Source organism: Benincasa hispida, chromosome 2 (assembly GCF_027475165.1).
Source record: "Benincasa hispida cultivar pf3 chromosome 2, pf3_genome.v1.1, whole genome shotgun sequence".
In the NCBI taxonomy this organism is placed as follows: domain Eukaryota; kingdom Viridiplantae; phylum Streptophyta; class Magnoliopsida; order Cucurbitales; family Cucurbitaceae; genus Benincasa; species Benincasa hispida.
Genome location: NC_143479.1, coordinates 45,194,738 through 45,222,187, shown reverse-complemented (window position 1 = coordinate 45,222,187; position 27,450 = coordinate 45,194,738). Strand labels below are relative to the sequence as shown.

At 34.1% G+C, this 27,450-nt stretch overlaps 2 protein-coding genes across 7 annotated transcripts; both read left to right on the top strand.

Moving 5' to 3' along the window:
* The first annotated feature begins 4,756 nt into the window (after nucleotides 1-4,756).
* On the top strand, nucleotides 4,757-9,188 carry LOC120071385 (serine/arginine-rich SC35-like splicing factor SCL30A). Of its 3 annotated transcripts, none has more exons than XM_039023640.2 (6): nucleotides 4,757-4,989; nucleotides 5,283-5,475; nucleotides 6,645-6,722; nucleotides 7,493-7,657; nucleotides 8,446-8,625; nucleotides 8,727-9,188. In XM_039023640.2, exons 2-6 carry the CDS (start codon nucleotides 5,333-5,335, stop codon nucleotides 9,016-9,018), a joined length of 858 nt encoding a protein of 285 aa, XP_038879568.2. In that variant the 5' UTR covers nucleotides 4,757-4,989; nucleotides 5,283-5,332; the 3' UTR covers nucleotides 9,019-9,188. The 3 variants fall into 3 exon arrangements, with proteins under 3 accessions (XP_038879568.2, XP_038879567.2, XP_038879570.2); XM_039023639.2 differs by having other exon boundaries at nucleotides 8,434-8,625; XM_039023642.2 differs by lacking the exons at nucleotides 4,757-4,989; nucleotides 5,283-5,475; nucleotides 6,645-6,722 and adding an exon at nucleotides 7,121-7,310 and having other exon boundaries at nucleotides 8,434-8,625.
* Nucleotides 9,189-15,957: 6,769 nt separating this feature from the next.
* Nucleotides 15,958-22,247, top strand: LOC120071079 (glucan endo-1,3-beta-glucosidase 4-like). 4 transcript variants are annotated; one of them, XM_039023111.2, is made up of 6 exons: nucleotides 15,958-16,215; nucleotides 16,488-16,567; nucleotides 17,263-17,442; nucleotides 17,743-18,987; nucleotides 21,366-21,393; nucleotides 21,835-22,247. In XM_039023111.2, the coding sequence occupies exons 3-6, from the start codon at nucleotides 17,379-17,381 to the stop codon at nucleotides 21,983-21,985; spliced, it is 1,488 nt and encodes a 495-aa protein (XP_038879039.2). In that variant the 5' UTR covers nucleotides 15,958-16,215; nucleotides 16,488-16,567; nucleotides 17,263-17,378; the 3' UTR covers nucleotides 21,986-22,247. The 4 variants fall into 4 exon arrangements, with proteins under 4 accessions (XP_038879039.2, XP_038879038.2, XP_038879040.2 ...); XM_039023110.2 differs by lacking the exon at nucleotides 15,958-16,215 and having other exon boundaries at nucleotides 16,236-16,567; XM_039023112.2 differs by lacking the exons at nucleotides 15,958-16,215; nucleotides 16,488-16,567 and adding an exon at nucleotides 16,668-16,806.
* The last annotated feature ends 5,203 nt before the right edge of the window (nucleotides 22,248-27,450 follow it).

The following is a 27,450-nucleotide window of genomic DNA, read 5'->3' as shown; positions in this document are numbered from 1 at the left end:
CTCGTGGTCCGGTCTTATACAAACTATTTGTATAGGACACCCCCGCTCCCATGTCTCCACATGAATGGTCAGGATCTACCATTTGTAGTAGTTTATAACACTTGCAAACCCTACAAAGCGGGCCGTATCCGTAGTGTCATCAGGATCAGGTATCTCACCTTAATCCTTATACTACAAACCTATTTAGATTATTACTTAAGGCATGATCCACTTGTATATCTCATATACATGCTTAAGTTTACATAAGATAACCATGGAACTTTGTTTATTGGATATGAGTAAATGCCAGAATGAAATAGCACTTATTTTATAGAAACAATGTGTATAATTACAAACAACGAGACTCCGAGAGAATTAGGACACCAATCCCAACAAAAGATACATTAGTAGTGGTGTTCGAAACATCTTGACAGGAGAATCGCTTGAAGAATGGTCTTCAAAATTGAGTATTTCTACATTTTTTTAATCAAATTACAACATGCTTATTTGTTTTACATTCTTGTTTTCTTCAATAGATATTGAAGCACAAGCATTCACACACTTCCGGTACGAGTGAATTCCATCCTGTGTAGCTATGTTCTCAGTTCCCCACTTAGTTCTTTTCCCAAAAAGGTAGGCTTATTGAGTCGACAACACATGCCACTCTCACCCATACAAATCAAAGGACAAGTCTTCATAGGCAAGAGTCCATAACTCACTAAGGATTGAGATTGAGTTACATATAGTCATCCTATGAAATATTAATCTTTTAAAAAATGGTGTTACAAAGAGAGATCAATTATTTGACGGTCTAGTCTTATACAAACTCTATGTATAAGATACCCACACTGTATGTCTCTACTTAAACATATTGGATTAAATCATTTGCAATGATTACAAAGTGAGTCGTATTCATAGTGTTACCAGGATAAGATATCTAACCTTTGTTGGGTTGTATGTCCTAAAAACTCGCAGTTTGTAAAGTTAAACAAAATCTATTATCAATAAAGATGTTATTCAACATTTCTTCAATAAAGTTGTTATTGAATCTATAAATTGTAATTATACAGTCTAAATCTAATAAACTAAGATCAATGACTATTATATGCATATTTGAACTTTATGTGGAGACATAAAAGTGAATCAAGTTCGAGTAAATAGTCAAAATGGTCTATAATATACGAATAAGGTTGGGTGCCTTATTTTGGTAACGCTATTGGATGCGGCCCACTCTATTGTTGTTACAAGTTGTTGTAAAGGTGCTACAAACAAAGTGATCCTTATTCGTTCATGTATTGACATGAGGAGTGGAGGCGTCTTATGTAATGAGTTTGCATAAGATCCGACCAAGAAATAAGTCACTCTTACTTTCTAACCCTGTTTACTGTTTAAGATTGACTATTTCGCTTAGATGACCTAGGTAACTCGATCTTAATCCTGAGCTAACTATGAACTCTTGTTCATTCAAAATTATCCTTAGATTTACATAGGTGAGGGTTTGCTCAACAGCGTCGACTCAATATACCTCCCATTTAGAGATAAGACTAGGTAGATAGCTAGGGACATAGGGTGCAATAAGGAATTCATGCCTACCCGTTTTAGAGATAGAAGAAATGCTGTTCTCTTAAGTTTTGAATCCAGGTCTTGAACAAGAGGCCCCACCCTCTCATTGGCCCGAGAGAGATCTGGTTTGGTGATTGGATCACAAACCAATTGTTCATTAGAGGATAAGTAAAACTTAAGGAGCAAGACGTAATATCAGGGGTAAAACAATGTATTGACTCAGCCGTTATTACGAATAATCTGTGAAGGGTCGACTTACTAATTATGGTTAAATCAAGTGGACACAAATATATCTACAGTGAGGAGAGTGCAGCTATCGAGCTATAGTGATATGACTTGATAGTTAACGAATACTGATTAATTTGGTCTAAAACACTATAGTGGTATGACTTGATAGTTATCCAATTAGATTTAAGATTAATTGGTTAAAACACTTTAGACCAAATTAATCAGTATTCGTTAACTATCAAGTCATACCACTATAGCTCGATAGCTGCACTCTCCTCACTGTAAATATATTTATGTCCACTTGATTTTACCATAATTAGTAAGTCGACCCTTCACAGATTATTCGTAATAACGACTGAGTCAATACATTGTTTTACCCCTGATATTACGTCTTGCTCCTTAAGTTCCACTGATCCTCTAATGAACAATTGGTTTGTGATCCAATCACCAAACCAATTGATTAAAATTTCTGTATATGACAAAATTTCTCTGCAATACCTTTAGTCAAATTTTAGTTAATTTTAGAATTGATTAAAATTTGAAATTGGAAAAATAAAAATTTGGTTTGAGTGGGTTCTTCCCACATTTATACCCAGTAGGAGGTGTTCCTTCCAAATTTACACACAAATCCCACTTCTTCATCAAGTTGCTGCTAGCATTGAGCTGAGTTTGAGTGCTTGCATACACTTTGTGTATAAAAGCTCTAAAATTAAAGATTGGAGGTGTGAATTTTTTAGTTCTTGAGAAAACTGTTGCAAAAATTCATCTCTACCAAAAACCTTTCACAAATTCACTCTAATTGGAGTTCCACCACTTAAATTCAAGGTTGAGAATAGTAGAGAAGATCTTTTGGTGGTTCATTGTTGAATTGGAGCGGGAATCACATGAAGAGCAGCTTGAAATTAGAAGAATTCATCAAAGGTATGTTGTTAAGAAACCCTCTTCTTAAATTTATGTTTAAGCATGCTTATAGAACTCAAATTAAATGTAATTAGAGTGCTTATTGATTCTATTTGTGTCCGTTGCATGCTTGTATATCCTAACAACCTTATCCACATACTTTTTACAAGGTAATATACTATAGACCATTTAGATTATCACTTGAACAAGATGCACCTATATGTCAACCACATAATATTCAAGTTAAATGAAATAATCTTGGATCTTAGTTTATTAGATTTACACAATTTTAAATGTTAAATAAAATAACTCCTTATTTTATTGAATAAATAAATCAAACTACGAGATTTAGGACATAAATCCCAATAGTTACTAATTGATTCCATTCTTAAAATGATTAATTATGCAATGTTGTAAAAGGATTGTCCTAAACAACCTATAATTTACATACAAACATGCTTTAATCTATGTCCTAATGAGATCAACACATATAGATGCATCTCTCTCTAGTATGCCCTAATGAGATTAATATATATGGATGCATCTCTCTCTAGCCAATAAAGAAAAGATGATGGGTGATCAAGTCTGAGCATAGAAGTTAAAATTGCATCAAGAACAATAAAAATCTAGCAAACAACCACAAAATACAAGGCTCACAACCAAGATAAAATGAGTTTCCATCCTACTATAAACTAGAAGAGAGCTTAACTATCCACTCATGGTGTGCCAAGATCAATCCAAGAATTGATAAAATAGAATACAAATAGGAAAGCGTTGGGAATGAAACATACAGAGAAAATAATGAACTAGAGGCTACAATCTTGAGGGTCCTTAACCTAAATCAGCAAAAATTTATATATATAATAGTCAGAGCAGCATAGTGCTGATACCTTTTGTCATAGCACCAAGCTATGTTGGTACGTGCAATCTTCTTCCGTCAACGTTCGTAGAGTCGAGGCGCTCTATGGTAGCACCGAGGCGCTACACAATTAGGCAACTACTGGTTTTGGCGCCTCGATGAGTGCCGATTGGGCGCTTAAGCTCTTTGACAGGGGTATTCTTGTCATTTTTTCCTCCTTTCTTCACGGTTGATGTTCTAGAGCTCCATTTTGGTTCGTTCTAATTTTCTGCTCTAATATTCAATTCTATCCCTTAAGTGTTCACTACCTACAAAATTATAGAATAAACACGTAAAATCATATAATGAACTCGAATTAAGTGGAATAAGATAACACCTTTTGGTAGTTATCAATTCATCAAAACTAAACAATGGCATTAGTCAATAAAAGATAACATCAAAATCTGACTAGGTCACAATCACTTTTACCTTTCTCGCAATAATTTGAAGCATAAGCACAAATTACATGGAGACTACAAATCCCAAAGCTATCCATAAATAAACTGAGTTATAGCAATAGGTGAAAGGGAATAGCTCTCTATTTTCCAAAGAACCTAGATACGCCCCAAACCAATGGGTCTATAACTATTCACACACTGCTATGCAACACTAAAGGGATGAAAAGCAATATCCCTTTGTAGAGCTATTCATCCCCCATATATTTTAAGAACACCAATTAGACATTGAGAATGCATTTGGAGCAAGAACTATCCTAAGACTATAATAACCATTTCTTGTTACAGTAAATATTATTTCATATTTCTCAATTAGCTGCTGTCAATACTATTTTAAAACTTCCATTTGCTACTGTTTTTACTATTTTATATTTATCATTTTTTTTATTCTTTGATAAGGTATTTATTATCACTATTATAACCCAAACTAAAATAATCTATAACTGAAACACAAATTATTATAACTCAACTAAATAATCATTTAAATCACCAAATTTGTAAAACAAACCAAATAATTATATCTACGCTGATCTCTAATACCTAAGTTAAGAACAGATTCACTAGGATCTCAAAGAGGTTCACGAGTGAGAATCTAGTGGTTACACTTAAAAAAAAAAAAAAAAGTTAAAATGTTAATTATTTATATTAGTGATAATTCTGTTTCTTATTTTTTCCACACTTCATGGATTTTTTACGATTAAAATTTAATAGCATTGGAAAGAAGGTAAAAATTGAGATATACTTTCTATAATTTAGAGAGAGAAAATGATAACCCTCTCACTAAAACGACGTCGCTACTTTCCGCGCCTTTTTACTTTCTGTTGTATTATTTATGTACAGCGGAAATCTGATGCCCTAAACTTACAAATCTGAAGCACCGCCGTCTGTTTCTCCATTGAAGATTTCAATTTCATCTTCCAGCCCTAATTTCTTCTTCCTCTGCCGCCGATTCACTCTCTCTTCAAGGTTTCTCTCTCTAACTCTCTCTTCCAAGCACTCACATTCACATAATTACCGCGATTCTTCTATTGATCTATTCCCGCTTCGCCATTTTGAGCTAATTTCCCCAATTTTTTATCTGTGATTTCGTATGCCATAATGGGGTTCAAGTTAGCGTTTCTTGTTATGTGGTAGCCATGTACTTCGCTTTCTGTCATCGATTTCAGTATAAAAGAAACGATTTTGGATCAATACAGCTGCCTTTAGAATTTCTCGTTACATGTTAAAATACTCTTCAATGCTTTTCTTTACTTGCTCAGCTGCAGCGAGATTCTTGGATTGCGGGCCTTTGTCATTGGTTGCTGTAAAAATGAGGGGTAGGAGTTATACTCCATCGCCGCCAAGGGGTTATGGAAGAAGGGGTCGGAGCCCTAGCCCTAGGGGGCGCTATGTGGGACGTGGAAGAGACCTTCCCACTAGCCTTCTAGTCCGTAATCTTAGCCATGACTGCAGGTTTGTTCTTGATAAGTTTGTTCTGTAGTTATGCTCATGTTTATTATTTTTCCCTCAAAGTTCCTTCCGTTTAGTGTGACCAATTTTGTTGCCCTAGAAAGTCTGTAGGAGGAAGAAGGGTTGCTTTATTTGATTTTGTTTTGATAGTAGACAGTCCTTTGTACAGCAAAGGTGTATAGATAGGGGAAATAATGCATCACATAATCTAAGGCAGTTAAAAATGGCCCTCTCTCAAAGCATTAGAATCTTACAATAATCATGAAATTTCCTATTCCGAGGGCTATGAAAGAAACAAAATGCAATGGACCAAAGAACTCTTGATAGTCCCCTTCATTGTCTTATAAGGCCTTCAATTTATTTATGGCCTACAGAGTATCTGAAGGCCGCTCCCTTCACTTGGGGCAAGGCACTCACCCCTCAATAATGCTTTGTTGTGCACTTGTGCCATGTCTCGGGATTAATTGTACTTTATTCTCTCGTTTTCTCTCCTTCTTTTGAAAGCTATTGTTATATCTTCCAGAATCTCGTGAAAAAGCTCCGATTTTTGTAAAAAATTTTGGTTCTTTTTTAAATGAAATTATTGTTCATAATTCTGTTCGATTTTTACATGAAAATTTTTGTTCTGAACTTTTGCGAACTTCGTTTTTCTTAACCTCATGTTTAAGCCTTGGAGAGTGGTTGCAATGCAACTAAGGATGTCCCACTTTGAAAACGCTGTCTGACCTGAGTACATAGCGTGCAATCCACCACATTAGCCAGACTTTGATTTTTTCTAAGACAGAAGCTGAGTTATTTTAATTCAGTGGATTTTCTTTCATTTTTCTTCTCCCTTTTGGTGCATCAGTGATTCAGTTCTGACCTGCATCCAGGAAATGAGAGAAGACCTTTGGTATCCGAATATAGGAATTTAATCTTGCATGATCTTGTTCTGATTTGCAAGTTGCTTTAGCTTCTGTGTAGTTTGCGACTTGGAATAGATCTCTATACTACTGTTCGTGTTCTGGTACCAATTTTTTTAACTGCATACTGTTTTCTTAAAACACATTTACTGCATACTGCTATTCTTCCTGCTGATCAAGTATATTCAACGTGCTGTTTAATATTCAATTTATAGTAAGAATATGATGAAACCTGGTCTGTCACTAATTTGGATTTATTCTTTGACACAGGCCTGAGGATCTTCGTAGACCATTTGGACAGTTTGGTGCTATTAAGGACATATACCTACCAAAGGATTATTATACTGGGTGAGCACGTCTGAGCTGTATGTAGGACTCGCAGATTCTTTGGTACTGGTGTTAATATTTGAATTAGCAAAAATACAATATTATGATTTGTGCATACGGTTTTTGAGTAATTCTGTAAATTTTATACCACAGTTTTAGTCTCTGATAAATGTTTGATATAATATATTTTCTTTGTTGCTTTCTCATATTGGTTTAGAATTAGTGGTATTAGAACGCATATTTTCAATATTTTTCCTGCTTCTTTTGAACAAAATGTTTTTAGCACAATCCTTGGATAAAGTCATTGCTGAAGTTTCTGAAGTAGATCCTTCTTAATGCGCCGTCTTTCAAATTATGCATCTGATTATAGGGGCATTTCTTTCTGTTTCTTCTATTTTTTTCCCCTTATCACATATTAGGTCTGTTTTTTTGGATGTTTGAAGATTTAACAGTGAAACTAATGTTTTGAAGAAGACATCAAGTAATTAGAGTTCTATTGAAGATGATGTTAATGGTAGTGAAGATTGGAAGGAAGTTGGATTTGAATACATAGAAGATGTTCCCAAGTCTTGAAGAATTTCAAGTCATCTTAAATCTGACACATGCAAGGTCAGCAGCCTAGTGCTTGCTTTATTATCACACAGACCTTCCATATTGCAAGGGATATGGTGGACAGTTTTATTAGAGAAGGTTTATGGCAGGCCAAGTACCTGACCTGATTCTGTGGCTTTACATTAACTTTTGTTTTGTAACATTTCCCCTTTTGTTTCTTTTGTGCAACAATTTTGCAGAGAACCACGTGGTTTTGGTTTTGTTCAATATGTAGATCCTGCAGATGCTGCTGATGCTAAACACCAGATGGATGGTTGTGTTCTTCTTGGTCGGGAATTGACTGTGGTATTTGCTGAGGAAAATAGGAAGAAGCCATCTGATATGAGGGCAAGGGAAAGAGGAAGGTATGAAGCTTCCTTGTATCATATTTTGGGATACTTTATAGACATAAACAGTGTTTTAAAAAGCCCTCTCGGGTGCGCGCCTAGGCCCAAGGTGCAGGTTTGGCACCTTGCCTTGGAAAAGCGAGGCTCACAAAATAAGGCATGCCTTAGGCGTGCGCCTTTTGTGAAGCCCCAAGGATCAAAGCCTTGCACCTTGGGGCTTTTCAATTATTTTTAAAAAATAGTAATAATTAGGGATTTTCCTTCTTTATTAACTAAAAGGATCAAGTTTACCAAACCTAAATGCAAAATTTCTTGTATTTTGGTCCCTTTTTTCCATATTTCCACTTCAATTATACTCTCTTTTTTTAATGTAATATTTTTATATATAGTGCACCTCACAAAAAAAAAGTCCGTGTTTTTTTGTGCGCCTTGTGCTTAGGCTCCAGAGGGCCATTGCGCCTTAAGGCACCTTGGGCATTTAAAAACACTGGACATGAATGTTTGTGTCAAATTATTGCTGCATTTGCTTATGCATATGTTTTCTAACACTTCTCATGGGAGTTTGGGATAGCTTTTGAATTAAGTTCTAACGTTCATCACGTGCTTGGAAAAGCACTTTAAGTATTATTTTTATACTGGTTGGAATCTTTGGAATCACTTTTAACTATCGAACTGAATACTATGAATGATTTGGAAAGTGCTTTTATAGACTGTGAAAGCACTCATCCTACTAATTGGGTACAGTTCACACTGAAGTTCAGTATTGCATCTGTTAAACAAAATTAATATTTCAGTCATACAAACAGCGGACGATTTCATGATCGAAGAAGATCTCCTCCACGGTATTCTCGTTCACCTCGAAATTCACGTTCCCCAGCTCAACGTCATGCGAGGTATTCTCGTTCACCACCTCCACGCCATGCAAGGACTAGGTCCCGTAGTTATGATTATGCATCTCCCCCACCAAAACAAAAGGCTTATTCAAGGTATTTTAAAAATCTACTGCTATTTGATATCAAGTTCTTATTATGTATAACATCTTCGTGAACCCTTTTTTGAGCCTCAATTTTTCTACATGTCAATTCAGATCAGTGTCCCCTCGTGACAGACCGGATAGTCGAGAGAGGTCTTTCCCACGACAGCAGAGCCGTGGTAGGTCATTCTCTCGATCTCCACGTCTCAATGGTTCAAGAAGTAGGAGTCAAAGTCCAGCAGGGGCTGGAAGTCGAAGTCCAAGCCCTGTGAGAGGCCGAAGCCTGAGTAGGAGCAGGAGTCGGAGTAAAAGTGTCAGCCGGAGCAGGAGCCGAAGTCCACGACGAACTCCAAGACATGATGAATACAGAAGTGAACCGAATGGAGATAGGAGCCCAAGTCAATAGGCAAACAGTTTGAAACTTGGGAAGAACAACTACAATGTACTATTATTGCGAATGTTTGGTTTGATGTTTCTGTTATGGACATCATTTCGTTAGTATTGACTATTGTTGGGTAGCGTTTGTTAGGATTTTATGCGTTATCAAATTGATTATTGCGTACTTTGTTTGCTTTCTTTCGTGGTGTGATGACACTTTACAGTATATTTCGAGCACTTATATGATATAGCTTTCGTTTGAAAGTATCACATTACGTCACATAAAATTATTATGTCACAAATTAGGGTGTGGGATCTAAACTTTCAACCTCTAAATGAAATAGAAGTGTACTTTCTGAACTTTTCAGGTTTTTTTGTTTAAAATATTGCAAGTTTGAAAACTTTTTATTGTACAAGTTTTCAACTTATTGACTTTGGAGGTGTATTGAGAAACTAAGAGCCTGTATGATAATTTTCTGGTTTTTGGGTTCTTGTTTCTTGTTTCTTATTTTTTAGAGGTAATTGGATAAATGGTAAAAAAATAAAATGACATTTTAGAAAAATAATCAAAGTGATTTTAAGATGCAACAATTGACAAAATTATCTCTACTGTCAAATTCCTATAATATGGTATATTGAAACAATTTTAACAACCAAAAATAAGATCTAGTAAACTAAACCACCTAAAATCTCCTAAATTTGATTTTTTTTAGAGAAAATGTACTTATCGTGATGCAAATGAAAAAAAAATAAAATTGTTAATATCAAACCTATTTCTTAAAAAAGAATATATAAAATGATTTCATTAAATAAATCTATCTTAGAGTTTAAAATCTAAGAATTATAATTAAAAAGTGAAACTAGAAAAGTTGTACCTGATGTACTGATTTTCACCAACAACATTAACAAGAATCATAAAGTATATTTAATTATAAGCACTAAATAAGCAAATATCTTATATTCAAAATAGCTAAAATGAAGTAAACCTCATATTAAGCTCGGTAAATACCTTCTACTTATAAATAGTTAAAATTTTTGTCATTTGTTGTCACACATACTAATAGCAACTTCAATCTTCATTAGTATGAGTAATACAAATACCTTGTATTAGATGGAATCTTTGTCATATTTTGTCACACGCTTATACTAAAAATAACTTAAGTCTCATACAAATACCTTGTAATAGCTAAACTCCACTGAGTCATACAAATGAAAGTTATGTACTAAAAAATTTTCAACTAAACCGCACACTCCCTATACTAAAATCTAAAATCTTCCGTGGGAATAGAATATTCAATAAACTTATTGGTCGAAATCTAAACTTCTTTGTGAACCACAATCTTGACCAATGGGTAGACCATGAAAAAAAATTGCATACCTACAAGACGTGGACTCCGACTGCTATCTCCTCCTCCTACAAGGCAGTCAAGGCTTTCGGCGATAAGGTCGATAAATTGGTGTCCACATTGTTGTTGTGGTTCTAGTGAGGTGTGGATGTTTCATGAGCCATGTTTTGATATTGTTGTAGTTGAGTATGTGAACTTGGTCATTGTTGTGAGAAAGATGAAGTCGATATTGACGGGAGATTGAAAATTTTTCCCAGGCGCCCGAGATGGAAACATAAAAAAAACGTAATCTAGAGATTCGTGTTTACCAAAAAGATCTATATATATGTGTGTATTATGTTTGTTGGAGACATAGAGACAAAAGATAAGTTATACCTTAAAAATCTTTTAATTAATTAAAAAAATATATAATCTTAAGTTTTCAAATATAAATCTAGTAAAAAATATATATATAAAAATCAAATTTCCATCAAATTTATTTGTAAAAATCATTTCAAGCTACCTAAAAATGTGTGTAATCACTTTGTATACGCATTGGTTACACACATTTTTAGGGGTAAATAGAGAAGAATATGATGAGTGGTGGATCCTTCCTTAAATATCAATGATTGAATTTGGTCATATTTCAAAATCACATCTATAATGTGACCATCTATTATAGTTTCTCGAACAAAAACATGAATATTTTTTTAACTATTTTTGTTTCTCGTTACTTGAAAAAGGAAAAGCAGATATATAAATTTATTTGATAATATTTTTTGTTTCTAGTTTTTTCATAAAATTTTTTTATTTTGTAGTTTAAATATAATTTAATTATGTAAAATAAAAAATATATATAATATGCATTAAAATATAAAAAAATAATTATAAAACATTCACGTTATTATTTACACATAAGTTCCGAAGCAAAATTAATAATTATAATAAAATTATCCCTATCATTTATATGTTGTTAAATTTTGATTTGAAATATTATTTTCACTCAATTCATTTGTCTTAAATGATGTTGACTTCAACTCAATTATATTATTAATGTCGTGGTTGTAAAATATTAAAGTGAGCCTAAATGAATGTCTTATTAAACAAAATTTATATAATATAAATTTCTAATTGAATTTAAGTGTACTAAAAATAATAAATTTAAATTTAAAATAATGTATTAACATACATGTTGCAAAATCTAAAATTCAAAATTCAAACAATATTTAAATATACGTATTGAAAAATTAAAAATTGAAAATGAAAATAATATATAAATCTAAATATTAAAAGGATTTGAAATTCAAAATTAAAATAAACATAAATATGAAAAACAAAAATAGAAATATCAAAGAAACATAGCCAAATTATTACAGAAAAGAAAGAAATATTAAAAATAAAAAATAAAAAATCGTGCTAATTAGAAATCAAACCCAACGGCCAAGACCATGTCAACTAGCTAACAATTGTTTTGAGACGTTAGAAATGAAATTAAAGAAAATGGAGCGAAAGACAAAAACTACTTCCCCCAAATTTGACCATGTTTATTTTAAATGTTTCTCAAATTTTAGAAATAAAAAATGGATAGGATTGTCAAACAAGTCAATTTTTAAAAAATGAGAAACAGAAATAAGAAATAATAAATGGGAACGTTATCGAACGGACTCTAAAAAATAGTTTTAACATACTTTATTTATTTATTTATTTTTATTTTTAAAATTTTAAATTGACATTTATTTTGGGAGTTACTTTTCTGGAGAAGGTTGCATATTTTGATGCGATGTTCTTTTATTGAAGTTATTTTTGGAGAAGCTAAGATGTCTTTTTTGAATTTTCAGCTTGTTGGAGTAAGTTTTTGGATTTAAAATGTTGGGGCAAATTACATTTTATACTCGCAATTTTTTTTTTTTTTTGGATTATATCAATTAAAATTCGACATTAATTTTTGTGTCAATTTAAATCCCAAAATTTATTAAGTGTATCAACTTATACCATTCTTTAGATTTTGTTCAACCAATATCTTAGAGAATTTGTAATTTTAATCAATTAAATTTCTAAATTTTCACACGTCAATCAATTTAGACTATGCATAGGCTTGAAACATGAAGAAGAGCCAAACAAGTGGAAATTAGTATAAACTTGAGAGGAAACAACATTGCAGAGGTGTGAATCCAGGACATCTTGAACATGAGTGAAGAGCAAAATAAATGTAAATAATATTAATTGGGGAGGAATTAACAACCCAAGGACTTGAGTACACAAGACTTCCCTAGACCACCTGCTATTGAGTATTCGAATAGTTTAATATTAATATTTAGTGATAGATTAGGGTTTAGGTAGGTTTGGGCTTGGGCTTGTAGTAAGTATTGATTATTTGAATAATTTAGTATTAGTATTTAGTTGGGCTTGGCTAAAAAAAAAAACTAGTATATTATATTATATATATAAACATAAAATTATTATTTGGGGTTGGGACGGGGATACCGTCTTCGGACCGGGACTCGAATATGGTCCCTTTTTTGCCAACCCTATCTGATACCATGTTAAATTATGATCCAAAAACTTAAACCAATGAGTGAAGGTCAATTTAATATAATATATCTAACTTCTCCTCACTTGTGGGCTTGAAATATGAAGAAGAGCCAAACAAGTGTAAATTAATATAAACTAGGGAGGAAACAATATTGCATAAGTTTGAACCTAGGATATCCTAAACCAACAGGCTATGTTACTATCTTAAATCATCAATTGACCTAAAAGCATAAGCTAATGGGTGAAGATAAATTTAATTATCATGATATTAGAGCAGGTGGTCCATGAGGTCTTGTGTTCAAGCCCTTAAAATGTTATTTCCCCCCAATTAATATTGATTTCCACTTATTTGACATACTTCATATTGTTTACAAGTGAGGAAGAGTGTTAGATTTTATATTCAAAATTTCCTTCATCCCTTAACCTAAGCTTTTGGGTCAATTGATAATTTAAGATGGTATCAGAGTAGGTTGGTTCAGGATGTTATGTGTTGTTCAAACCCTTGCAATATTGTTTCTTGTGATTTAAGATGGTATCAAGCATAGTGGTCACTCAAAACCCATGCATGATTGTCTTATCCTCAATTAATATTCATATTACTTGTTGGGCATTCTCCATATTGGGTTAATTGGCGATTTAAGACCTTTAAAAATCATCCATGATTAATTCTTAAATATGGGTAGACTTTTGTAAATATTGATTTTACGAAACGGAAGATTAAAGTAAATGCATGAATGATTTTCAAAGGAAATTTTGTCTAAAAACCATTTATAAAAATAGGAAGAGAGAGTATACTATATTAGACTACAATATTTTTGTCTAAGATACAACCATTAAATGTAATTTGGGTTAATTGGTGATTTAAGACCTTTAAAAATCATCCAGAAATTTTGTTGATAGATGACTTTATATAATTTAATAATTAAATGTAATAAGTGAAATTTTAATCTAAATTTATAAGGAGCTGAAAGATAAATTTACTACTGAATTAAATAGTAATTTTGATACTATACTAATCTTATATATATATTAAATAAAAAACATAAAGTTGAGGAGTTCAAACAACCTATCCATACTAAATCCGGATGTGAACCCTAAAGTTTGTGTATTAATTGACATTGAGGTCTACATTTAAATGAAAATTTTAGAATGTCGGCCTTTTTTTAACCAATCATAGTACTCTAAATTAATGCATAATGATTCCAATCCAGGAAGGATTATATATATTTTTATTTACCTCCCCCTAAAAAAAGAGAGAAATAATAATAAATAAGTAATTTTCACAGAAGGGCATAATTGCTTACAGCTAAGCAAGTGGGCCACGTCAACCTTTTCCCATGTGTGAAGTGGGGTCCACCTTTTCGTCCATGAATATTTCTTGGATTCTATTTTTAGGCCCTCCTTCACGAGCCATTATTATTTTTTAAATAATTATATAATGACTAGCAGTGGAATTTCTTACATAAATATTGTCCATATATTGCAATTTTTTTTTAAATTTCTTTTATTATATCTAGTTAAATTAACGCTATTTAAGGAAAAAAAAATATTGAATTCTTATTATCACAACCCCCAAAAAAATTTATATGTTTCTTAAAAGAAAATTATAAATGAATTATACTAAATGTTTGTAACTTTAATATATGAAATCATATCACTAAAATATATTCAATTTAGTTTCATTAAACTAATTTGTATATAATTAAATAGTCAAGATAATAAACTTTTTAGTACAATAATTATGGGATGAAAAATCGAATCTTTATCTTTAAGAGAGAAGTACATTTCAGTGATAGTTGAGTTAAATTTTCTTTAACAATAAAATATCGATCACTATTCTAAAAATCGATAGTTTGATTTTCTCCAAATATATTAAGATTTAGTTTTTAGAATTATCAATTTTATTTTTTCTAGGATAAAATAGTAAAACCTCCCTCCGTATAAATAGAATAAAAAAATTTTCCAATTGTTTGATTGCATTTTTTTTTTTAAAATATAACAAGAGTAAGTATAAGGATTTAAGTTTCAAATTTTAAGAAAGGTCTTTTTCTCATATTTCAATATTAAATAGAATTACGTTAATCATATTTATGTCTTTCTTTTATGTACAATAAGTATGGATGGAAATTGAACTTCTGACCTCTTGAATCGTAATGTATGTTAAAACCACTAAGTCAAACTCACTTTGTCCATACTCATATTTTTTAGTATAACTGGGAAAAGAGAAGAAAATAAATTAAGTTGACATACCTTTATAACCAAACTTCATTCCAACCTTTTTTGCGCATATGAACAACCAACTCATTTACCATAGTATTTCATTTGAGAGGAAAATTATATTTTTGGTCTAGTTTTCATTTGGTTCTTTGGTTTTAAAATGGTACACTTTTAGTCAAGTTTCAAGTTTGATTTCAATTTAGTTATTAGGTTTCAAAATGTTATAATTTTATCATTAAAATTTAAATTTTGTTTTAATTTGATCAATCAGTTTTAAGATTTACAATTTAAACTCAATTTTCACTAAACTTTATGTTCTTAGTAATAACTTCCATTAATTAATTAAAAAAATTAAAGAAATTATAATTAATCAAGTTTTATTATTCTTTCGCTATTAAAATTAACTTTAAAATTTTACTTCATAATTATTTAAATTAATTAATAGATATTAATGTCAAAACCATAAATATTTGTTTAGAAGTGTAAAATATGAAATCTAGGTATCAAACGGGATAAAACTCAACTTCCAAATATAAAATTACAATATTTTAAAAATTAGAGGCGAAACTGAAATCAAATTCAAAACTACGTGGTAACATTTTGAAATAAAATCAAAACTAGAGATCAAAGGGGATTTTCTACAAAATTGTATAAACAAAACCATGTCATATGGTTCAAATCCTCACGTCCAAGTAATTAAGAATCATTTGGAAGAATTCATAGAACAGGGAGAAAGGGGAGGATAAGGGAAATTTCCATCAAATTTGTAGATCAAAATTCAAACCAGAAAAGTCCCCTTGGTCGGTCACTAATGGCTCTGTTCTTCTCAGCAATCAGCTTCAATTGAATAATATTAGCATACTCCCTCACGGCGCTTCGACTCCATTATTTCTTTTTCCCAATCGAATCTCCCCAAAATGACTTTTGGCTTAAAATTAAAGAAAAACGAACAATTTCCAGTCCCCACTCGCCCATTCTTGACTCTTCTCTTGCTCAAATTTATTATCTTTTCTCCTGTTCAAACCCATTAAAACCCCATCAAACCAAAATGAACGGCGATGATCATCACCCCTTCTGCACGAGAATCCATGCTCCCTTTGCTGCCTCAAAAAGAGAAAAGAAAAAGGCAAACAATAAAGTTTCAAATTTGGGTATGACATTTCTTTGCATTTCTTGTTAGTTTTTACATCTTCACTCTACATTCTTTTCAATATCACAAGCTTACCTCTGTTTAGTACAAAATATATACGTTGGGAAATGTTGGGGTTGCTTTGTTTTGAGATTAATTTTTAATTTCTAACTATTGAGGAGTTTGGTTTTTTGCTCTTTCTGTCTTTTACTTGAGTTTTCTGAGGCTTTTTTTTACTGCCCCCCTTCTGTCTCTTCTTCCTCTCTCAACTTCCATTAATCTTTGTGCGTTTAGGGTTTTGGTTCTGTTCTGTTCTGAAGCTGACTGAAGATTGTTGGAATTGCATTGGGTTCCTGACAGATTCTTTAGATCAGGTACTTGCCCACTTCTTGTTTTTAGTTTTCCCATCTGGGTTCTTTGTTGTTTCATAGTTTATGGCTTAATTTTTGGTGTTCAAGACTTCACTAGTTTGGCTTTCCAGTAGTTTCATAGTTTCAGAAGTAGAATGAGAAAGGGGTTTCTGTTTGTGATATTCTTTTGAAGCTAAGCTACAGTTAGTTTGAAATTTTCCAATATTTCTCTTAGATGGGGATTGAAAGATAGTGTCTCATTTGTAAGCTAAGCTACACTGTGTTTGTGTGTGTGTTTGTCAATGTTTGTTCTACATGTTTATGATGACACTCTATTGCATTTATCTCCTGTCTGAGGATCTGCAGAGAGAGCTGTGTTTGTAATGTTCTGGGTGTGGATTTTCTTTTTCCTTCCCTCAAACTCTCTCAACATTTCAAAACCAGAGATGGGTGCATTTCCATTTCCATTTCTTTTGAAGTTTAACACAAAAATGGATTAAATGTTTGCTAATTACAAGTTGGAGGTGAGGGAAGTTGGAAGCATTTTGTCATCTTGCAATGATATCCTTCCTTCTGTCTTTAATTGAATTATGTTTTCTAACTCCACTGTCACATTGCATTTTTCTCTTCATGCATTCAATTACTTTTACATGTTTCTGTTCAATTGTTCTGTTGTGGGTTCTTATTTATCTTTTCCTTTTCACATGACTTGATTGCAGATTGTTTGTGATTGCTTGTTCGAGTTTTGGGAGTTCGATTCTCGCGACGTAGAGGAAATAGCCTGAAGCTAAAATCTTACCAAGCTGAAAAGTTGAAGTTTTGGTTGATTGGAAAAATGCGTGAAAGGGGTCATGGAATTGTGATCTTACTTCTATTTGGGATGTGTGTCAATGCATTAGGTATCCTAGTTATCTAACTTTAGTTCTTTAACATCCTTCATAGTTTTTGTTCTAAAATTGCATTGCTTTGAATATTCTATAAATGGCCACGAGCATTGTTTCCATGATCTCAATTGGTGGTTGTCAATATAAGCGGCAGAAGTAAGGGCGATTTCATAAATGTTAATCACACGGCCTCTTCGTTCCTTTTGTGAAACCAACCTCCATTAGTTACTTCGATGTTTTTCCTGATGAAGAATGAATTGTTTAAATATAGGCAACTATCTATTTGTTACTGAGTTGTGTTCTTGACATTAATAGGTGCATTTGTGGGGGTTAACCTCGGGACCGATGTCTCTAATCTTCCATCAGCTTCGGATATAGTTGCAATTCTTAAATCCCATCAAATTACTCATCTCCGCCTTTACAATGCTGATTCTCAAATGCTAAAGGCCCTAGCAAACAGTAGCATCGAAGTAATTGTTGGCGTGACTAATGAGGAAGTTCTCAGGATCGGTGAATCTCCAGCAGCTGCTGCAGCCTGGGTTAATAAAAATGTTGCAGCTTACTTGCCAGGAACAAATATTACAGCCATTGCTGTTGGCAGTGAGGTTCTAACAACAATTCCTCATGTTGGTCCAGTTTTAGTTCCAGCCATGTATTCATTACACAAAGCCTTGGTTGCTGCTAATCTAAACTATCTGATCAAAGTTTCCACTCCCCAATCAATGGACATAATACCTCGACCTTTCCCCCCGTCCACCGCTTCCTTTGAGGCTTCATGGAACTCTACGATCTATCAGCTCCTCCTGTTTTTAAAGAACACAAAATCCTACTACATGTTGAATGCCTATCCTTATTATGGATACAATAGCGGGAATGGAAGTTTTCCACTCGATTATGCACTTTTTCGATCACTTCCAGCAATTAAGCAAATTGTTGACCCAAACACTCTTTTCCATTACAATAGTATGTTTGATGCTATGGTTGATGCAACCTACTACTCAATTGATGCTTTCAATTTTTCTGGGATTCCCGTTGTAGTTACTGAGACTGGCTGGCCATCGTTCGGTGGAGCAAATGAACCTGATGCTACAATTCAAAATGCTGGCACCTATATTAGCAATCTGATCAGGAGAGTTTCCAATGATTCAGGTCCACCTAGTCAGCCAACTATACCAATCAACACATACCTTTATGAGTTGTTTAATGAAGATAAGAAGCCAGGCCCGATCTCGGAAAAAAACTGGGGCATACTTTTCCCCAATGGATCTGCTGTTTATCCTTTGGGTTTGATGTCTGGCCGTGCAACAGCGAATTCTTCTACAGTTTATTGTGTGGCGAAAGATGGGGCAGATGAAGATAAGTTGCAAGACGGCCTGAATTGGGCTTGTGGACAAGGAGGGGCTAACTGTGCTGCAATTCAGCAAGGGAGGCCATGCTTTCTCCCTAATAACATTACTAACCATGCTTCTTATGCATATAATGATTACTATCAGAAAATGCGTGGTGCTGGTGGAACATGTGACTTCGATGGCACTGCTATGCTTACAACGGTCGATCCTAGTAAGTTGTTTTAACAGTTTTTTTCCTTGTTCCTCAGATTTAGTACGCAGATGCAGTTGTCCTACTTTATAAAATATTGACGAGTTTTTGAAGTCAAATATCTACTGAACAAAAATGTATTTTAAATTTAGAACTCTACCTGTTAATTGTTTAAATATTCTGCAAAAGAATGCTCATGCAGATTCCTATTACTAACCCACTTTTGATTTAACATTAAGGAAAGAGAACTTAGATTCATTTCTGTGGTAAAGATATAAGACAGTTTTCCTTGATGAAGCAAAAACTTAGGGGATCAAATTATTTGTTGGTACTTACTTGGTCTTTACTAATTACTTCACAAATCTTTGTTTAGTTATAGCCTTACTTTTTTTTTTCCCTTCTTTTTTGGAAATGGAAACGAAACTTTTTATTGAAGAAATGAAAACAAACTAATGCTCAAAGTACAAGGAAACAATAACAAGTACATATGCAAATATAAATCAAATACTAAAACATCCTCCTAAATATATAGACTAAGTTTGAAAGACAAATACATTCCAATTTAAGCATATATCTCGAATAGGAAATTTAGCAAAAGACATGGAAAGAGAGCATTAGGAAGAAGCATTAATCCTAGCTATTTGAAAATAATCTATCCATGCCTATTGATTTATCTTGGAAGACTCTGATTTCTTTCAAACCAGATTTCAGCAAGGATTGCTTCGACCACGTTAGACCATAACAACTGAGACCTTGGCTTTAAAGGACCAACCAACATCTACATAACATTTTTCTTGAATTCCTCACAAAACATCCACTGAATATTAAAAATGGAGAACAGCAGTCCCCAACAGCAACTTGAAAATCTGCAGTCGAAGAATAAATGCTGAAGATCTTTCCCATTAGATATGAAGAGGGCAAATAGAAGGCAATAAACTGTGAGATGGAAGCATTCTTTGAAGAGTGGATGAGCAATTCAAATTTCCAAATATCATTATCCAAATGAGGATATTAACTCGCCGAGGGCTCTTAGATTTCCACAGGGCTTTAAAAGCCACCTTTTCCAAAGGAATAGAAACCACCAAATGCTTGGAAAGAGATTTTACTGTAGAATGTTCCAAAGACTCCAAAGACCAAATACGATGATCAGGTTGATCAACCACCCTTCTTTCAGCTAACAAACTCAGCATAAGCTGAAAATTAATAATCTCTTCTTCTTTAGTTTTAACTTTGAAAAGAGAGACCAAGATAAAGTATCTCCATCCCATTGATATGAAATCGAACCATCAGGTTGCAATGTAATTCTAAATAAATCTGGGAACCTTACTTTTAAAAGCATTTCATCAATCCAAGTACCACTCCAAAATGCGATTCTGGTATCACAACCAAGCTTAAAAACAGCCAATAACTCCATTTGCAACCAGGATTTGGAGATGCTAATCCAAGGGATTCAGAGACTAAGGCCAAATTTTTCTGATGTGTGCCAATTAAACAGTCCCTTCGTGTGAATACTTTGAACCACCTTACACCACCATGAATTTTCTTCATTGTAATAGCCTTACTTTCCCTTGTATAAGTTGGGTGTCTTCATCCGTAACTTGCGCTCGGCTGAGTTTTCTCCCCCCCTCTTCTAAACTTTATTGCATCAATGAAATTATTTCCAACTCAATATCATTAAATTCTTTAAACATATTTTATGGTATCTATCCAATCAAATCCAGACTTCAAAAAGAGCTTTTTACCACATTTGACTGGTATAAATTTAACTTTGAGCCCATGCCACAAGAAGTTCCGCTTTGATCTCGTTAATGTTCTTAGAAAAACATCAGTGATCCTTGATGGAACCAACCATTAAGGGAGAATGTGCTTGATTCCAAGATGCTTATATTATAAAGATCTATTATTCCATTGAGCACACATCACTTGGATTTTAGTTTCTCTGTTACATTACTGTAGTTCTCTGAAACTGTGGGAGTACCGCAATGTTTTCTGTAGAGCATTTTAGACATAAGCTAAGCTCTATTCTGTTTCTCCTTATTCCTTTTTTAGTTTGTGTTTGTCCTATTCTTTTGGTATTAAGAATCTGATATCTTCGCTCAATTTGATTTGTACAACCCATATCCACGGATACATCGCTCGAATATATCGTACATAAGTTTCGTCTACCCTTCTGTTCTGTTATTTGAAGAGAAGTGTCTGACACTTGTTGTGTACGAGTTTGATTCTCCCATACATGATATAAGTGGCAGTTTTTCCCTATATTCTTAATATCTTTTGTAATGCCTGTTTGAATGATTCCATCTGTTTTCGACTATTTGGGTTTGTATGGGATTCAACTTTAACGAAAACTTTTATCCTTTAATCCAATTTCTCTCATTTTCTTCTCTCATATTTTGCAGGTCATGGGTCTTGCATATTCACAGGAAGGTAAGTGGAATGATTGCACCAAAAGCAATCCTAATATCTTGTGAAATCATTCTGTTTACGTATAACTAAATTACTAAAAAGAAGATACCTTCAAACTTTGCCCATTCACATATGTTTCAAGACTAGCTTGGGAGTAGAAATTTGTCAAAATGTTGGACGAAAATTTGGATGTAGAATGGGCAATGACCCAGAAAGGAAACTAATACCCCAACATTGTCGCGTGGTTCCAAGTCATTGCCACACCTGATACACATCTCAATTTTCATCCAAAATTTTAATGGATTTCTACTCTAATGGTAATTTTCATAACCTTTACATAAAGTCAGGTAATATTGCGACTTTTTGAAAGAATGAAACAAAGGGAAAATTTCAGGGGTTTCTTCTTTATTTATTTCTATATCAATAATTGAGTTGTAAACTGATTAAAATATCGAAAAACAGTTCCAATTCAAGTGGTGGTGGATTTTCTCCTCCAACAGCATCAGGGCCTTCAGGTCTGCTTCCTGGTGCAAGTTCAAAGCTGCAGGTCTCTTCATTTCAGCTCTTGATTTTGGTTATCTTTTCTTGGGCTTTGATGTTTATTTTGACATGAAAAGATTGTTCTTGAAGTTCAATAGCCACAATACCATTCTTCAGATTGCTAATTTATTGAGCACAAATGAAGAGGAGAGCATCATCTCTTCAACAACACCTGGTTTAAATTGTTCATCACATGTTCACTCCCTTTTTTTTTTCTTTTAATTCACTTTTAGGTGCTCTGTTTAGTATTGTTCATTGTAATTTGTAATTTTCTCTTCTGAGGTGGTAGTAACTGGGTTTAGTTTATGATTAATTTATATTATTTTTGGAATTAATATTTTCCATTTTTGGTTCTGGAGGGAAAGCCTATGGAAAAACCAATCATGATCTTTATTTATCATCTATAATTTTGGTAGTGATGTGTCATATTTGTTAAGACTTAAAGTTTAGATTACCTTTATGTTTATTGAAATGATTAAAATTTCTTTATTTTTGGCCTAGTGGTTGGTTGTGTTACCTATCTTCTCATGGCCCAACACGAACTCTTCTAAAGGTCATGGGTCACATGTTCAAGCTCCATGATATTTAATTTATCTATTTTTTTTTATTATTATGTGAGCAGTGAAATTGAACTTATCACGAGGTCGATAGTATATATTTGTTGCCAATCGGGCTATGCATATGTTGGTTAATTTATCATTGATTTCTCATGTATTATCTTAATGTATCTGCTCTATTGAATAAGCCAAAATTTGAACTTCTTAAAAGAATTTCCAATCTAAGTGACCCATTAAATTGGATTTTATGAGCTACTAACAAAGGTCCTACTCACTTTTTGATTAAGAGTTCTAATGATTCAAAACTAATTAACCAATCTTCATTTAGTAACTCAAGATTGATGCCCTAATAATAAGTTGCACAATTCTATTACTAACGATCATCAAGTTATACGATATGTCAAGTAGAAGAGAATGTAGCTCAAAAAACAATTTGAACGTAATAAATAAAGTTTGTTACAAAATCTTAGTTTAGGTTCTGTTTGGTAACCATTTGATTTTTGGTTTTAGATTTTGAAAATTAAGTTTATAAACACTCATTCCTTGTTTAAGTCTCTTGTTTTGTTATCTACTTTAGACCAATGTTTTTAGAAATCAAATCAAAATTTGAAATCTAAATAAATAGGTTTTGAAAATTTGTTTTTGTTTCCGAAATTTAGCTCAGAATTCGACTCTAACACTTAAAAAGATGCAAACCATGGTAAGAAAGGAGACGAAGTAGGCTTAGTCTAAAAAAAATTAAATAGTTACCAAACGAGACTTTTAAAGAATCGAATCATAATTCAACATAGTAAAACATAGCTTTTTAATTAAATCAACAAATCTTTATGCTCAAGCGTTCCAATGATACAAAAATAATTAATTAAACTTTTTATTTAACAAATCTTTACTTAGTATCTCAAGTGTGTCCTCAAAACAAGAGGTTGCACTATTATGTTTTAACCTCTATGAAAAACGATCATCAAGTTGACAATAATGTGTCAAGTTGAAGAGAATTAAATTTGTTGGAGGAGAAATTTCGGATCAGATCATCACGCCATTTATTAAATTAACAACAAAATGCCAAAATCATCAAATTTGGGACCATAAGAGTCGACATGTGTCCCAAATTGAAATTGAAGACGAATCTGATGATGTTACGTGTTTTCTCACGAACATTGGGCTGAGTAAAATTAATTTTACCCAATTCGACGTTATAATTTAGGCGTTGATCTAGTTACGCCCAAATGTGGGCTTAATTTGGACCTAAAATGTCAAAATAGGTCCAAATCCAATTAATAGGGCCCAAAGGTCAGGCTCAAGTCTAATTAATAGGGTCAAAGGTCAGACCCAAGTCCAATTGATAGAACCTAAGGGTCAGGCCCGAGTTCAATTAATTGGGCCTAAAGACCAGGCCCAAGCCCATGAGGCCCCGCCCTATAAATAAAAAGAGCTCTTCTTATTCCAATGAGTCAGCAATTCTACATTCAGAGAGCCCAAAGAGAATTCATCAGCAAGCAAAAGACTCCCAAGACTCTTAAAGCTGCACTCCTAGAAGACAGAAGACCCTTGAAGATACAAAGACTCTTCCAAGACTTCTACTTTAAGAACGTTCGGTGCTTTTCTTTTTCAAGTCAAGCACATTCATCTAACTGAGAGAGAATCAGAGGATCAAATATTAGAGATCGAACCACATCGCATCAAATCAACTTCAACATCAATACCAACTCAAGTTCAACTTCACGAAACATGTTTCTCTGGAAATCTCGTGTGAACAAATTGGCACGTCCAGTGGGACATCTCTACCTCTCATCTCTCTCTCAGCATCCAAAAAAGGCAAATGGCACCTAAGAAGATGGTATCCAAGGTTCCTCCACAAATGGCTCGTACATGAGACCTATCACCTGCAGTCGCTCAAGAGAAGTCATGCAGGAGCAAGAGCAGAGCTCCCTCATTGCCCACAACATCTTGAGGCAAATGATGGAATCCCCACAAAGCGGGGTGGTCATTAAGGAAAACCCCTTATTTGACAACTCTACTTCCGCCTCCAGCAAGTCGAAAAAGGATTCGCAGCCAGATGTGATTTCTATCATGATGGCAGATGTAATGGCTGAAGTAGCCATGGCAGCAAATAGAAAGGAAGATCAAACTTTCTGATGAAAGCCGTCGAGGAGCGAGACCATGAGATCGTTGTCCTGAGAGAACATATGCAGCCTCTGTTGGAGTTAATGCCCTAAAGTCTCGTGTTCTGTAGTTTGTAAACAGTTTGTACGAACACTTGTGTTGTTAATATATGATATTTACTCCACATCTTGTATTTTCCTCAGTTACTTGTTTTATTTGCTTTACCACAAACCAATAAACATAAAATCCCTGGTTATCTGTATGTGACTCAAGCATGTATGTGGTGACATACAAGTGGATCATGTCTTGAGTGATAACCAAAATGGTCTATAGTATATGGATATAGGAGGGAAACCTTATCCTGATAATGCTACGGATGTGACCCGTTTTGTGGAATGGTCACAAGTGTGGTGACTTGTCATAGATGGTCTGATCCTGATAATTTGTGTTGGGGACATGTGAGCGGGGGCATCCTATACAAAGAGTTTGTATAAGACCTGACCACGAAATGTTAACGTCTCGTTATATAACACCATTCATGATAGAGACTTCACTTCACTAGGATGACCATAGGTGACATGACCTCAATCTTGAGTGAGTTGGGAAGTCCTGCCATTGAGGGCAGTCTTTTGATTTGTATGGGTGCGAGTGGCCAGGTCGCCGATTCAAACCTACCATTTTGGGGATTCGTCTGATTTGAGAGCTGGGAACTCAGCTACACAAGATGGAATTCACTCCTTCCCTAAGGTAGAGGTAGGTAGATAGATAGCTCTCTCAAGGGCTGATTCCGGGGCTTGAACAATGTGGTGCCACACACCTTCTCTTGGCTCGAGAGGTGTTCATAAATAGTTGAACTATGTTTTATTGTTCATTAGAGGAATTAATGGTACTTAAGGAATGAGATGTAACTACTGGGGCATAATGGTAATTTGGCCCAACTGTACTTACGAGCATCTGTGAAGGGTCATCGTACTCATGATTGGTTATATCCGATAGACACAGAAATATATCTGTGGTAAGAAGAGTTCAGCTGTTGGTCTTTAGTGGAATGCCTGACAGTTAACGGATGGTGGATCTCGTGGCTAAAGAGTTTAGTCAGTTATTTACGAACCGATTAGGTCCCCTGGGTAGCTTGGATAAAGTCGAGAACCAGTATTTGGGTTAATTTGAAATGTTTAAATTGACAAGAGAAAGTTCGATTATATATGATATAATTGGCTAAATGTATGAGATACATTATTTTGGAGGAAATTAGATATAAATATGATTTATATCAAGTAGAGGAGAAAATACTATAGTAGATATGTGATATCAAACTATAGGTTAAAAATATAATATGATTATATTTATTAATTAATTAGTTGGTTAATTATATGATAATTAATCCAAAATTCATGTTCGGACGTGGGTTAGTGGGGCTGAGTCGGTTATTGTAACCGATGAATTAAAATGAAAAATGTTTTCATTTTTGCCCCATTCGTCAATCGCCCAAAGAGAAAAGTGAGAGTGCGCTGGTGTTTCTAAACGATCGCTTACGTAAAACAAGAGCCTATATGATAGCACTCTTCGCCTAAACGATCGTCTACCTCGTGCCTAAATGATCGCACATTATTTCCTACACGATCGGATAGCTTGTCTAAACGATTGTATAATGTGCCAATTTAGCTAAATGACTGTATACCTTTTCCTAAACGATCGTTCAGTAAATCCTACACGATCGTATAACTTCTCCTAAACGATAAGCATTTCTGCTATGCAATAGAATTTTCTTCCCTCCCACTTGCTTCTCGCCTACACGATTCATGTTTCCTCCCTCCTCTACCAAATTCACCAAAGCTCACCCTTTGGGTTTTCAATCCGAGAATACTTGGGGCTCTTTAGTGGTGGTGTCATCCTCACGGCGTTGTGTTTGTGCGGTTGTTCGTGCTGCTTTTGTTGATGCTGTTGCTGTGCATTGTTAGATCGCGTGGAGGGTTCCGCTGCTTGGAGTTCCGAAGTGTGAAGAACGTCTTCAACTAGTATGGAACTCTTTTTCTTATGATTTTGTTGTTCATAGCATACCGTTAATTAAGATTTGTTTGCATAACTGTATGTGTTGAATGTATAATTTTTATTTCAATCACTGTGAATTCGGAGCGATCCAAACACGCTCATGGAACTCTTAGATATGAGATCCTTCAGTCTCGAGAGGCTGAATAGAGCCAAGCACCTACGGTCAAAGAAACTGACAAAGATAAGAACCGTGTTTAAGAAAACCAGTTGCAATAGTCAGCTTCGGTGGCCTCTCTGTTGGTCCAACAACTGCAAGACATGATCATGATCTTCATAAGGGCTCAGTATGAAGGCCTTACTCAAACTTCTTCATATATTCCAAGCTATACACCTAGAGGATTGACAACTTGAGAATGCATGTGGGGTATCAAGCCTTAAAGTTCCAATAGTTCGACGGAAAGGGCAACTCAAAGTAATACATCGCCCACTAAAAACATGCGAATATGGGGGAACAAGGGAAGATCTTCTAGTCAAGCTATTCGTCTGAACGCTTACAGGAAACGCTTTTGACCGGTACACAGACTTAGGGCCTGAGGTGATCGACAACTGGGAGTAGCTTGAAAGGGAATTCTTTAATCGCTTTTATAGCACTAGATGCACCGTCAGCATGATAGAGCTGACGAATGCCAAGTAGTGGAAAGACGAGCCAGTTATCGACTACATCAACCGATGGAGGGCTCTGAGTCTGGACTATAAAGACCGAATCATCGAATTATTTGCTATAGAAATGTGCACTTAAGGTATGCATTGAGGACTCCTCTATATCCTGCAGGGAATAAAGCCCAGTACCTTTGAAGATTTCCTGATCCCCAAGTCGAAGAAGGAC